This window comes from Cavia porcellus, unplaced genomic scaffold (genome assembly GCF_034190915.1).
Source record: "Cavia porcellus strain 051 isolate PalLab524CR breed Dunkin Hartley unplaced genomic scaffold, mCavPor4.1 scaffold_17, whole genome shotgun sequence".
NCBI lineage: Eukaryota > Metazoa > Chordata > Mammalia > Rodentia > Caviidae > Cavia > Cavia porcellus.
The window spans coordinates 66,140,892-66,154,310 of NW_026947500.1; the positions used below are offsets into that span (position 1 = coordinate 66,140,892).

Here is a 13,419-nt window from a genome sequence, read left to right on the forward strand (position 1 = left end):
ATCCCAAAGGGTGCCATTTAGGAAAAAACATCAAAAGGAAATGAAGATCAAAATAAAAGACATTAAAGCAGACACAGATTTTTTTTTTAAATGGAGACATATGGAACAACAATGGAAACTAAGAATACCCAGCATTCCCTTTCCAAAAGAAGTGGAATCTATGAAACATATCCAAACAGAAATCCAGGAGATGAAAAGCTCCACTGAAACTGTACACAACAGATTCAATGAAGGTGAGGATAGAATATCAGATGTAGAAGACAAGATGGTGACTACTGACCATGAAAAGAATGAAACATTAAAAATAGCAAGACAGGCAAGCCATGCGGGGCCCAGGAAGAGAGAAGTCAGTGCCTCCCGAGAATTGGCCATGCTGGGACTGGGAGGAACCCACCAAGAAGCCAACTAGCCAGTGTTTTTGGTAGGCCACCCAGGCCATGTGGGGCCCAGGAAGAAGTCAGATAGCACCTCCCACGCATCTACTATCACATGGCCTGAGAATCTAGAACTCCCCTCTCTCCTAAAGGAACCAGACAGCATCTAAGGTATCAAAACAATTTAATGCTTCTATTGTTTTATTGACTGCAAGCCTAAGGCTAGTAGTAGGCTGAGCATCTGTTAAGAGGGTAACAATACGCAAATATGGGGGATTTCCTTGTTTTTGAAATCCAATATTGTTCTGTTTTGTTTTGTTCCATTTTATTGTTTCATTATATTCAATGTTCTGATTGGTTTCACTGTTTTGATTTTGTGTCTGATGGCATGACAGCAATGTTGAAGATAACAAGAGGCATTACGGTAGCCATTGTTGATTTCCTACTATCCTGTTTTGAAATCTTGTTATCACTCACTGTTTTGATTGGCACTCAGTTTATTTTGTTTGGTTTTACTCTCTTTGGAATATACTTTCATTCTTTTGATTGGTTTTATTCTGTCTAGCTTGTTTGATTTTTCACTATGTCTGATAGTATAGACCTATTTTGAAAACAAGAGACATTATGGTAGCCATTGTTGATTTCCTATTATTCTGAGGTTCTGTATTGCTTTCATTGTTCTGTTGTGATTATTCTGTTTTGATTATTCTGTTTTGATTTTATTCTCTTTAAAAACAAAATTTCTGGCAAAAAAGAATTCCATTCTTGCTGGGAGGACTAGGAAACCAACTCTAAAGCCACAGAGATTGGACAGGTGCCTAGGCAGGCACATGAACCACTGAAGTTGGGACACATAAGGCGAAAAATTTGAATATAGGCTTTTGAAAAGATGTAATATCCAATCTTTCTGACACCATTAATGGCTTTGCAGTTGTGTCTTGTTTTGTTCTCCTCTTTTATTCACACATCTTAGATATAAATAACATTCACCAGGGTGGTGGCACACACCTGTGATCCCAGCACTGGGTAGGCTGAGGAACGAGGATCCCTGCAGTTGGAGGCCAGCCTGAGCTACACACTGAGTCCAGGCCAGCCTGAACTACATAGCAAGATCTTGTTTTAGACAGACAGACATGGATGGACAGAAGCTTGGGCAGGCAGACACACAGGCTATAGTAGTGTTCATCACAAGGAATTTGTATCTGTACATATCTTGATTTTTTTCCCATTCCCCCCACCCCAGCCCCTTTTCCCCTCCTTATTTAGAAAAGGTGTTTTCATCTATTCTCTTTTTTCCTGTCAGCGTTGGGGTGGGATGGGTTGCGCTGGGGTTGTGCAGAGGCTGGGCTGTAAATGACCCTTAGAACTACAGATGGCAGGAGTTCCTGCTTTTTGTCTACCTGAAAAGGCTGCTGTCAGGAAACGGGCTTCGTAACTATCATACAAACTGCTGGAAAACCTGTAGCCACGGAAGGCACAGCAGGTGGCATCAGCTTTGACGGAATCCACAGTGCAGCTGTCTACCAAGGAGGAAGGTCTCATCACTTCCTTACGTGTTGTCAGCACTGGACACATCCACCTGACACCAGTGCCTGCAGCTTGGCTTCACACCAGATGCAGCCAAAGCAGCAACATTTAATGAGGAATCCAAGGCACTCTGGACAGCCTGGCTTGAGGTCACCCAGGTGTGGGTCAGAGGACTCCGGCATACCCCAAGAACTGTACTTACAAATCTCTATTGTTGGACAGTTTAACAAAAAACACTGCTCCTTCCAAGTTCTCAGATCCCTTTCTTGGTGTCCTCAGTTTGAGGTCCAGCTTAGAGGTTAGAGGTCCTCCATTCCTTCAGCTATTAAACAGATCTGAACTGTACTACAGAAAACATTTTGCTGGCATGAACTGACCACTCCATGTGTGCCACCTCAGAGGTTCCAGTGGCACTAGGCTTGATGGCAGCATTGCAGCCGACACAATGTTGGTGATGGACACATTTCCAAATGGCTGCTCATTCATCAAATGAGTACGCAGCTCGGCAGTGGTAGAGCTTGGGAACAGTTTGTGTGAGCATAAAAAATGCTCAGCACATCCGGTAGGCACCATGACACTGAATTCCTCAGGTGCCCTTCCTGACTCCACCCTACATTAATCCAGGGTTAGGGTTAGGTTTAGAGTTAGGGCTACAGCACTGTCCCTAAATTAGGTTTGTCTTCATGCACTAACTGACCATCTGAATACCACAGCTGTCTCCAGCGCTGGCTATGCTGAGGACATATCTAGAAAACCAAAGAGAACCTAACCGTCACGTACACAGTTCTTTATGCAGGCTTCATGACATTGCTTTCAGTTTCTTGGGAAGATAATAACCAGGGGGAAAGAATGAGCCACAGATGAACACAGTGCCTATCATCTGCCTAACATCACTTTCATGGCATGCACTTCCCACTGCATCCTACATGCAATGATTCGCTCTGAGCCTCTCACAATACATTTATTGCATTTTTTTTATCCCATTGAAATATAGCATGGCAGAGTTTTTGTTGAAAGTTAAGATTTTCAGTGTCTATACGGGTGCACTGCTGAGTGGATAGTTACAGATGTCTCGTAAAACCATGTGGCTGGAGAAAATCAGGATTCTAGAAGACACCTGCATCTTCTAACTGGGAAAAGATGGGCAGTGTCTTGAAAAGAATGCGTGGAACATGTGATCCTGCCATGAAACTGTTTTTTTTACAGTTGGACAAATCCAGTGCCCTAGGGAAGAAGTCCACTATGCCAGACATTGGTGCACTCAGGTTTTTGTAAGAGCAGAGCTGGTTAATGTCTTTTTTTTTTTTTTTTTTTTTTTTTTGAGACAGGGTCTTGCTATGTAGTTCAGACTGGCCTTGGGCTCACTTCATAATGCGGGCTGGTCTCAAACTTGAAACGATCCTCCTGCCTCAGTCTCCTGAGTGGTGGGGTTACAGGAGTGCACTACCATGCCTGGCTGGTTAAGGTCTTTGAGGCAAGAGTAGGAGGGTTAATACATTCAGGATGGGACCAGAATTCATACATCTTACTGCTGGGCGGCTCTGATCTGAATTAAATCACCTGCATCTGTTTGAACTGCCAGGATCCCATCAGGCAGCCTGTACCACTTTCTCAGGGGGATCTTTGATCACAATAAGACGAAGGAAGGTGCTGACCAGATGTTGTCGTCTTGCAGTTCCTTCAGGAAAACTTTAAAGTGGTATAAAAAACTGTAATGCATCTCAGTTGTGGTACAGCAGTTGTAAATGCACATTTGATACACCAGCAATGGGTTACTTGTAAGATTTTCATATTAAAATTAATTACTGATAAACTTTCACAAACATAAATTTAATGAAATAAATGTATTGATTGTATTAATTTTAACTGGCATGCATAGTATTAATATTTATATTCAGGCAATTATTCAAGTAACTCAATACAGTCCATTTATAAATTTGTATCAACTTTGTTAGTTAAAAAGACTGATAAAAATGATTGGACCAATTTGTACTGCTAATGATACCAGGCACCCAGTGTGACAGTCAAGGATGTTCCACCACTGGTTCAAACCGACAAGAGCACATCAATGGGCCCAAATGCTTTTCCTCTTACCCAGACATGACAGTGTTAGAAATGCCCACTTAGGAATTACAAGCAACTAATAAGAACAGCTGTCTCTGTTCAGTATCTTAATGCAAGAGACTGAACAGGACACAATAGGAAAATGCTGTGGGAAAAACTGCAAGCTCATTTGTTCAGACAAAAGCCCTTGAACTGACTTTGTTGCACCTTAAAATGTAAAAAGAGCTGCAAGGGCCAGGGATTTAGCTCAGCGGCACAGCACCTGTCTGCAAGCGTGCAGTCATGAGTTTGATTCCCAGTTCCAAAAAAAGTAAAAAATAAAAAGCACTGCAGTACCCGATCATTATGTTTGGCAAACATATACTAGTAAAAAATAATAAAGAATTGCAATGGTTTAAAATTTTTTCACCTATTTTTCACATGCTTATGTTTGCACCCAAAGGCCCAACATATTTTTCTAAGGATGCAGGCCTCAAAAACATCACTGTTGGCCAAGTGGTGGCACACACCTGTAGACCCAGGACCACAAGAGGCTGAGGCAGGAGGATCACAAGTTCAAGCCCAGCCTGCAGTTTACCAACGAATGGAGACCCAGTCTCAAAAACACAGCAATCTCATAGTTTCAAAATGAACAAAAATGACTGAATTTTTTTTAATATTCTTTGTATTTATCAAGTTTCTCTCCATGATAAATTCTCAGGTATACTCAAAGAGTTGTGTGATGAGTTTTCCACATACCTTACAAAGAATTCAGAGAATTTCCTTCTATGAAGTGTTAGGCAATGAAGTGCAAATGAAACCCTTAGCTTTACAACATTCTTTTTATACATGGTGTCTTTCCCAGGAGTCTGGTTGGTTTGGGGTTTTTCTGTTTTATGTACTCAAAAATCACTTAACTAAGTGAAGGGCTTACCCTACTACACACATCCTTAGATTGTTCTCTGCAGTGAGATTCCCACATACTCCAGTATAACTGGAACAATTGAAGGCCTTCCGACCATATTTGCGTTAAATACATTCACAAAATTTCTCGATAGTGCGACCTTAGATGCACCTTAAGAGAGTGGGAATAAGTAAAGGCTTTATCACACTGTTCACACTCGTAGGGTTTCTCTCCACTGTGAATTCTCTCATGCACATGGAGAGCGCCGGAACAGGTGAAGGTCTTCCCACACTGTCGACACTCATAGGGCTTCTCCCCACTGTGAGTTCTTTCGTGGACTCGGAGAGAATTGGAGTAACTGAAGGCCTTCCCACATTGTTCACATTCGTAAGGTTTCTCTCCACGGTGAGTTCTCTCATGAACATGAAGGTAACAGGAGCTGGCAAAGGCCTTTCCACACTGCTGACACTCGTAGGGTTTCTGTCCACTGTGAGTCCTTTCATGTACACGGAAGGAATTGGAAGAATGGAAGGCCTTCCCACACTGTCGACACTCGTAGGGCTTCTCCCCACTGTGAATTCTTTCATGGACTCGGAGAGAATTAGAGTAATTGAAAGCCTTTCCACACTGTTGGCATTCATAAGGCTTCTCCCCACTGTGTATTTTTTCATGAGCACGTAAACCACTGGAATGAGTGAAAGCCTTTCCACACTGGTGACATTCATAGGGTTTCTCTCCACTGTGAGTTCGCTCATGGAGGCGGAGAGAATGAGAGTAATTAAAAGCCTTTCCACACTGTTCACATTTGTAGGGTTTCTCTCCACTGTGAATGCGTTCATGCATTCGCAGGACATTTGAACGGGTGAAGGTCTTTCCACACTGTTCACATTCATAGGGCTTCTCTCCGCTGTGAGTTCTTTCATGCACTTGAGCTGAATTTAAACTATTGAAGACTCTGTGACACACTTTACACTGATAGAGTTTCTCCCCAGTATGCATTCTCTCGTGATCTTCAAGGGTATTAGAATCCCTGAACGCTTCGCCACGCTGATTACAGGCGTAGGGTTTTTCTGCAATATGAGTTCTTGCATGCACTTCATAGAAGCTTGAAGTTCTGGAAGCCTTCCCACATTCCAGACGTTTATAAAGTCGTTCGCCAGTGTCCATTCTCCCATGCCCCTGCAGACAAACAGAGGAATTCCCACACTCCTGGCATTTATGAAGTTTCTCTCCAGGATGAGTATTTTTATGTAACTGAAAGACACATGGACATCTAAAGTCTTTCCCACATACTGTACACTGACAGGATTTTTCTGTAGTCTGAGTCCTTTCATATCGCAGATTTACGGGGACACTGAACAATTCGCCACACTGTCTCCCTTCATAAGAGCTCTCTGCAGTATGATTCTTTTCGTGAGTTTTATATGATGAGTAATACAGGAAGGGTTTCCCACAGTGTTTACACTGGTAGAATTTCATGCCACTGTGTACATTCATGTGTACCTTAAATGTCTGGCGACCAAAAAATGTTTCTCCACATTCTTTACACTGATAGCTCTTCTCCCTGATGTGACTTCTTTCATGTTTTTGACAGGAACTGAGAAATGTGAAACCTCTGCCACACTGCGTACATTTGTAAGGCTTCTCTGCAGTATGCGTACTCTCGTGGTTCCGAAGACACTGGTGATAAATGAAGGCCTTACCGCACTCCTTACATTCGTATGGCTTATTGCCATATGAATATTTCTGACTCCTGAATGCTCTGCAGATAGGATATGATCTGAAGTGCCTACTAAGGAATTTTGGATACATGGAGACTTTTTCACACAAGCTGCCCTTATGTATTACTCCACAGGTCTGAGTTTCCTTGATAAGAGTCAGATTTGAAACTCTGTTGTTTCTTCTACACTGAAGACTTGCTTTACTTTCACACAGTTGCTTGACTGTACAGCTTCTGTAAAGAACAAATGACATTTTAAAATTTGTACTGATTTTTAATAGGTACCAGAATCTATTTAGCCTGGCATGGTGGCACATGCCTGTAATCCCAACACTCAAGAGGATCACAGGAGGATCACCATGAGTCCAAGGCCAGCCTAGGCTATATAGTGAGTTTAAGGCAGGCTGGACTGCATAGCAAGACCCTGTCTCAAAAAAAAAAAAAAAAAAAAAGAATCACCCGCTCTCTGGAAAAATGCTGGCTTTCTTCCCTGTCTAAACATCCCTCAATGAATGTATAGAATGCCTTGGACAGGTATTTATTTGCCTGTTTCTATGAAAACAGTAATATTTACACATAAGGCTTGACACTGCTTCTTGTTTTTTTCAGTATGAAGGATTGAATACAAGGCATTTGACTTAGCTATACCCCAAGGCCTTTTTACATTTTTTAATTTTAGAAACAGGAGCTAAGTCACTAAATTAACCAGCTGGAATCCTGGCCCTCATATATACTGGACAAACACTACATCACTGAGTTATGTACCAGGCCAAAACCTTCTGCTAATATTTCAAAAAAATACAGAAGTAAATTACCCATCTATAAAGTGTGTGTGTGTGTGTGTGTGTGTATGTGTGCATGTTATTGAATACTGAACCCAGAGTCTTTGAACGAAGCTACATCCTTAGATTTTTTGATTTTTTTTTAAATTCTGAAACAGAGTCCCACAATTTTTTTTTCCTTCTTGAGAGAGTCTTACTATATAGTTCAGGCTGGCCCCCCTGCTGCTGGAAAGGTATGCACCACCATGAATGGCTTGGTCCCACAAATTTTTATTACTGTTTGGGTATCTTCGCAGAATTATTCACGCTGGGATTAAACTTTCAACCCTCTTGCTTACGCCTATCAAGAATCTGGGTTTAGTTATATGTCACAACAGCCAGCTCAGCAATATTCTGGGAGAAGATTTTTGACAAATTAATGAGAAGCTGGGCTGACTGTTTACTTTTCTTGCATTTGAAATGTCATAATAAAGGAAAATGCCTGAGGGCCCACTACCTCATCTTACGAGTACAACTCACCTAAGATTTCTCCGCGAATCCCAGTTATCATCTTCAGTGTTCCAGTCCTTCCATTTTCTCCCTAAAATTCATACCCACAAACAAGCTGTCATGAGTTTGGTATTATAGAAGACATCAGACAATGCAAGTACATGCTGCAGCGTGACTTGGCCTAACTTAGTCACCAAAGGAATACCATCCCCACCTTTAAACTCCCGGGACCCGGTTGGCAAGCACGAAATGCTTGTTCTTTAATTCACTAAATGAAGGGGGCTGGAGGTTTAGCTCAGCGGCATAAGCGTCTGCCTTGCAAGCAGGCAGTCGTGAGTTCGATCCCCGGTACCGATAAAAACCAAAAAGACAAAAAAAAAAAAAAATTTCACTAAATGAAGGAATGAGATCATCCTCACCCACAGTGGCCAGGTTCTGGATGGTCTCCCTCATCACATCGCAGTAGAGTCTCTTCTGGGATGGGTCCAGCAGAGCCCACTCTTCAAAGGTGAACCTCACAGCCACATCTTCAAAGTCCACTGAGTCCTAAGACATCCCACAGAGGGGCACAGGGGAGGCTAAGGCCGACAGCTCTGGGGAGCACTCAGCGCCTAAAGATGTTCCCACAACGCCTCTGAGGTGTCCAAATATTCGCTGCTCCCAGAATACCACATCTCACCTCCCCATAAAACGCAGCAGTCACATACACAGAAAAATCATATCATGTCTAATACTTAATGGGAAAAAAAGCTGAGAGTGAACAAAAGATTTTTGAAGCAGTTTGGAGAAAACAAGATAAGCACCAGAAATACTCAGATGTAGAAAAGAGACTTGAATCATCAGACTACAGAAATAAACAAGGCTTGAAGTTTTAATATGCTGAGGGATCTAGCAGCAAACAGTATGTAAGAATAGATAGATGATTTCAGGCAGAGATGTGAAAATTTTAAGAATCAAAAGGAAATATATAATTCTAATACTCTAGTTGGCTGAAGTAGTAAGATCACAAGTTCCAACTGAACCTGGTGAGGTCTTGTCTCAAAAACACATTTTTTAAAGGATTAGGATCAGAGTGAAGACCCTAAGTTCAGCCAGGCATGGTGATGCACACCAGAGGCTGAGGCAAAAGGATCACTCCGGGTTCAAGGCCAGCCTGGGCTACACGGTGAGACCCTGTCTCAAAAAAAAAAAGAAAAAAAAAAAAAAAAACCCCACAATATCCAAGACTTAGAACAAAATGAAAATAGAACATTCTAATTCTTGGAAGGCAGCAAGAGCAGTGACTACAGAGAAATTTACGCTATTGAACACATACACTCCCAAGGGACAGACATCTATAGCAATAACCACAGCGTCTACCTTAGAAAACAAAAGCAGAGCCAGGTGTGGTGAGGCACCCCTGGAACCCCAGAGATAAGAGGATCACAACTGTAAGCCAGACCTGGGATACCTGGTGAAATCCTGTCTCTGATTTGAAAACTTTAACAACAGCTGAAGATCTGCCTCTGTCCAGAGGCCCTGGGTTAGATTCCAGGAAGAGAGTGAGAAAAGAGGAAAGGGAACATCCAGGAGTGAGGGTGCATACCTGGGACCCCAGCACTCTGCAAGGCTAAGTCAGAAGGATCGAAAGGTCAAAATGACCACTTGGGTAAATCTGAGACTCCCTGTCTCAAAATAAAAAGAGATGGGGAGCGGTCAAGGGAATAGCTTAGTGGCACAAGTACCTGCCTGGCAAGCACAAGGTTGTGAGTTCGATCCTGGCACCAAAAAAAAAAAAAAAAAAAGTGAATGCCCTGGGATGTAACCCAGGGTGGCGGGGAACAGGAGCCAGTCAAGTTCCAGAGTAAAGCACAAACAAACACACAGAAGAGAAGGAATCAAAGTGGGCAACAAAAATCAAATGCTAGTCTTGTGAAGAGGCAATAAATGTGTATGATATGAAGCTACCCGGAAGAATTAAAAGTACAGAGGCAGAGGCCGTGGTGTCAGTCTGTTCTCCCACCTTTTGGGAGGTCCAGCAGGGACGATTACTTGATTCCAGGGTTTCAAGGTACAAAACCAGTTTGGGCAACTTAGAGATAGAAAACCTCAAGAGAAAAAAAGGGACAAGATACAAATTACACCAGAAAGGTAGCAGATTCCTTTAATCACAGCACTCTGGGAGGCTGAGGCAGGAGGACTACAAGTTCCAGCCCAGTCTGGACAACTTGGTGACTTAGAGAAGTTCAATCTCAAAATAAAACAAAACAAGCTAGCCACACACGTCAGTGTGAAGGTAGTGAGTACAATCCCTGGTACCAACAAATAGATTAGATTATAGATTAAATTAGATCAGGTAAGATGAGATACACACTACTAGGGGCTGGTTCTAGAGCTCAGTGGAGTAGCTAGCAGCAGCAAAGCCCTCAGGTCTATTCTCAGCACCGTAGAAAGGAGGTTTTAAAGCTCTGGGTACCCTTACACAGGACTTCCTCACACTAAACAAGCAATCTGTCAGAACCTGCAGTGCTTTTGTGTCTGTCCCCTTCTGTGTGTTTGTGTGTGTGTGCAGGACCCGTGACGGATCCCACCGCCTTCTCGCTGAGCTACATCCCTAGCCCTTTTTTATGTTTTACACTGAGACAGGGTCTCCCCAACTCACTAAATTGTCCAGGCTGGGCTCAAACTTGAATTCTTCCTGCCTCGACCTCCCAGCATGCAGAGAATACAGGCATGAGACATCGAGTGAGGGTTTTGTGGGGTTCATTTTGTGGGTTGTCTGTTCTTTTGTTTTGAGACAAGGGCTTGTTATCTATAGTCCAACCTGGCTTCAAACTTGCTCTGACGTCCAGGCTGGGCTTGAACATCCGATCTTCCTGCCTCAGCCTCCCAGAGTTCAGGGAATACAGATGTGCACCAACATGTCTAGGCTTTGAGTGTTTTGTTTTGTTTTTGAGGCACAGCCTGGCTCTCTATGCCCCAGGTTGGCATCAAACTTGCTCTGAAACCCAAAGTGGGCTCAAACATGAGCACTTCCTGCCTCTGCCTCCCAAATGCCAGGCTTACAGTCATGTCCATTTCCAGCTTCCTCATTCTGATATAATGAAATGACAGACTACTCAAGAAACTAGCCAAGCATGGTGGCATATGTCCAATCCCAGCCCTCTGGGAAGCTGAGACAGGAGGACTCTGTGTTCAAGCCCAGCGTAGGCAACACAACAACTCTTCCAATCTGTCTCAAAATAAAAAGGAACTCAGGGGCTGGGGGTGCAGCTCTGTGTGAAGGCACTGGGTCAAATAAATACCCACTCCAAAAAAAAGTGGCAGGGGAGGAAAGCAATTGTGGGAAGTGTATATTTGGGTTTGGTGGCCACACCAGCCCTGGAGTGGACCAGGTTATGTGGCTGGCAAGGAGTGGGCTGAAGTCAGACTGTTCTGTTTTGCAGATTTTCTTTCTAAAATAACAAAGATTCCCACAAGAACTCATTATATACTGCAAACTTGTACTAAGATTAATTTTTTAAATAAAATAAACTTTACTTTAAATTTTTTCTTAAAAAATCAGAAAGAACATCATCATTGTCCTTCAACTACATCTAACACTGGGGGATATTATCACAAACTGGTAGTGTGCTATTCATTAGGGTTTAGGAATCAATTCCTTAAAAATCTCATAATCTTCAAAGATACACGTTTAACTTTGGTAATTTTCATCATACCTTTTTTGTTTTTATTGGGGTTTGTTTATTTGTTTCTTTGAGACAGAGTCTCACTATGCAATTCAGGGTGCTTTTGAACTCACTGCTGTAGACTAGGCTGGTCATGAAATCCCGGCAACCCTCAAGCCTCAGCCTCCCACGTGGTGGGATGACAGGTTTGTACAATCATGCCTGGTTCATGATATCATTACAAAAATTAGAAACTGATGTCAGGTGTGGTGCCCTTGCAGTAATCCCAGCACTCTGGGATGCTGAGGGACAGAAGCCTTACAAATTCCAGGCCAACTGTTTCAAAACATAAAATAAAAAGAGAATTGGGGGTGACGCTCAGTGCAAAGGCCACGGGCGAGGAAGGGACATTCACTGACTGCACAGATCTTGCCTAGGCCAGGAAAGGCCCTGGGTCCAAACCCTGGCACAAAAACAGCGACAAAACCAAAACAAAATGACAAAGTGCACGAGAGATCTAGGACACCACGCTCTCACATCCTAATGTGAGGTCCTATCCTAAAAGAACAAAATTGCTATTTGTTCTAGAAGCTTCCCGTTTTGGGGACTCTAACCTCTTCATTGACTCTTACCTTTCCCCCGCCCCCACAAAAACTGGGAACAATACGCAACGACCAAGGAAAATTTTGCTGCAGGTTGGGAACGGTTCATTCCAGGATCTGAGGGGAAGCTGCAGGCGTCCCCTGAGGTCACGCCCCGCTCCCGTGCTCCACGCAGCCGCGGGGCCAGGGGAGGCCTCCCAGACCGCAGAGGAAGGGACCTGCCGCCGAGCGCCGGGACGCGCTCCACGCCAGGCCGCAGTTCGCGCCTCCTCGGGAGCCCGCGCACCTGACCCCTGCGGCCTGGGCCGCCCCCGCCGCCCCGCAGAAAGGGGCCCGGGCCGCCCGGCCACCGCGCAGGGACCCACAGCACCCGCAGGGGGCCGGGCCGAGCGCGCCCCTGGGGACCTCATTCGGCAGTGGACGCGGAGCCCGGGCCCGTCACGCGGCTCCGCGGCGCCCAGAGCCCGGCTCCCCTCCCCCCAGCCCCGCACTCACCGCTGCCATCGCCCCGCGGCCGTCGGCTCGCAGTCTCCCAGAGGAGGCTCAGTCAGCACCCGGGTGACAGCGCGACAAAGAACACAGCGCCATAACCACTGACACCCTGCCGGCGGAAGGCACAGCAACATCCACAGCGCAGGCGCAGTGCGTCCTCTGCGTCCGTCTCCCGACAGTGCTGATTGGACAGACTCCATAGCCCTGCCCCCTTTGCCTCTGAGTGACAGCAGGGTAGAAGGACACACGGTGAGTTTGAATTTAGCTTCTGCGCAAGGTTTTCTGAGCCAGATCATTTGCCTTTCAGTGAGATTCTCACCTCTAGAGAACACTGTCTCTGTGTGTGTGTGTGTGTGTTTTAACTTGCTGTGGAATTGAGGAACAGACCAGACAGAAGACAAAAGCACCAAAGGAACTTTGGAAGGCAAACAGGGTTATTAGGCTAGCAGGCTGATGGGAATCTCACTTCCAAATCATCAGTCCCGTCTTGAAGTTAGCAGTCACTTATATAGGGGATGTCAAGACTTAGCAGAGTTTTGTACCTTATTATGAGAAGAGGCTGCACTTCCCAGGCCCATCCTTGAATCGTATTGGAAATACAAGTTTTAAAACTTCCTTTACATTTAAAATAGCCTCTACAAACTCCCTATGTAGCCCAGGCTGGCCTCGAACTGGTGGCAGTCTTCTTGCCTCAGCCTCCCAAGTGCTGGAATTACAGGCAAGTGCCACCATGCCCGGCTAATTGTTCTTTCCTTCTGGTTTAATATATTCATATTGTGTAAATGTCCAGCCTGGAGCCCCCAGACTTAAAGAGAAACTGTCCACTTGGTCTGTGACTC

The 13,419-nt window shown here is 44.3% G+C and overlaps 1 protein-coding gene across 1 annotated transcript; it reads right to left on the reverse strand.

Annotated features, from left to right (window-relative positions):
- Window positions 1–2,848: 2,848 nt before the first annotated feature.
- LOC100728472 (zinc finger protein 14-like) lies at window positions 2,849–12,780 on the reverse strand. Its single transcript, XM_063229126.1, has 5 exons — window positions 12,584–12,780; window positions 9,842–9,926; window positions 8,259–8,385; window positions 7,870–7,930; window positions 2,849–6,802 (listed from the first exon to the last, which is right to left on the reverse strand). The coding sequence occupies exons 1-5, from the start codon at window positions 12,778–12,780 to the stop codon at window positions 4,984–4,986; spliced, it is 2,289 nt and encodes a 762-aa protein (XP_063085196.1). The 3' UTR covers window positions 2,849–4,983.
- Window positions 12,781–13,419: the final 639 nt, after the last annotated feature.

Excerpts from the sequence above, each read along its gene's own strand:
- LOC100728472 (XM_063229126.1), bottom strand. The coding sequence starts at position 12,780 with ATGGAGTCTGTCCAATCAGCACTGTCGGGAGACGGACGCAGAGGACGC. Across the intron at positions 8,386-9,841 it reads CCTGCTGGACCTCCCAAAAG|GACTCAGTGGACTTTGAAGA; the intron begins GTGGGAGAACAG and ends GGGATGTCTTAG. Across the intron at positions 6,803-7,869 it reads GATTCGCGGAGAAATCTTAG|AAGCTGTACAGTCAAGCAAC; the intron begins GTGAGTTGTACT and ends TGTTCTTTACAG.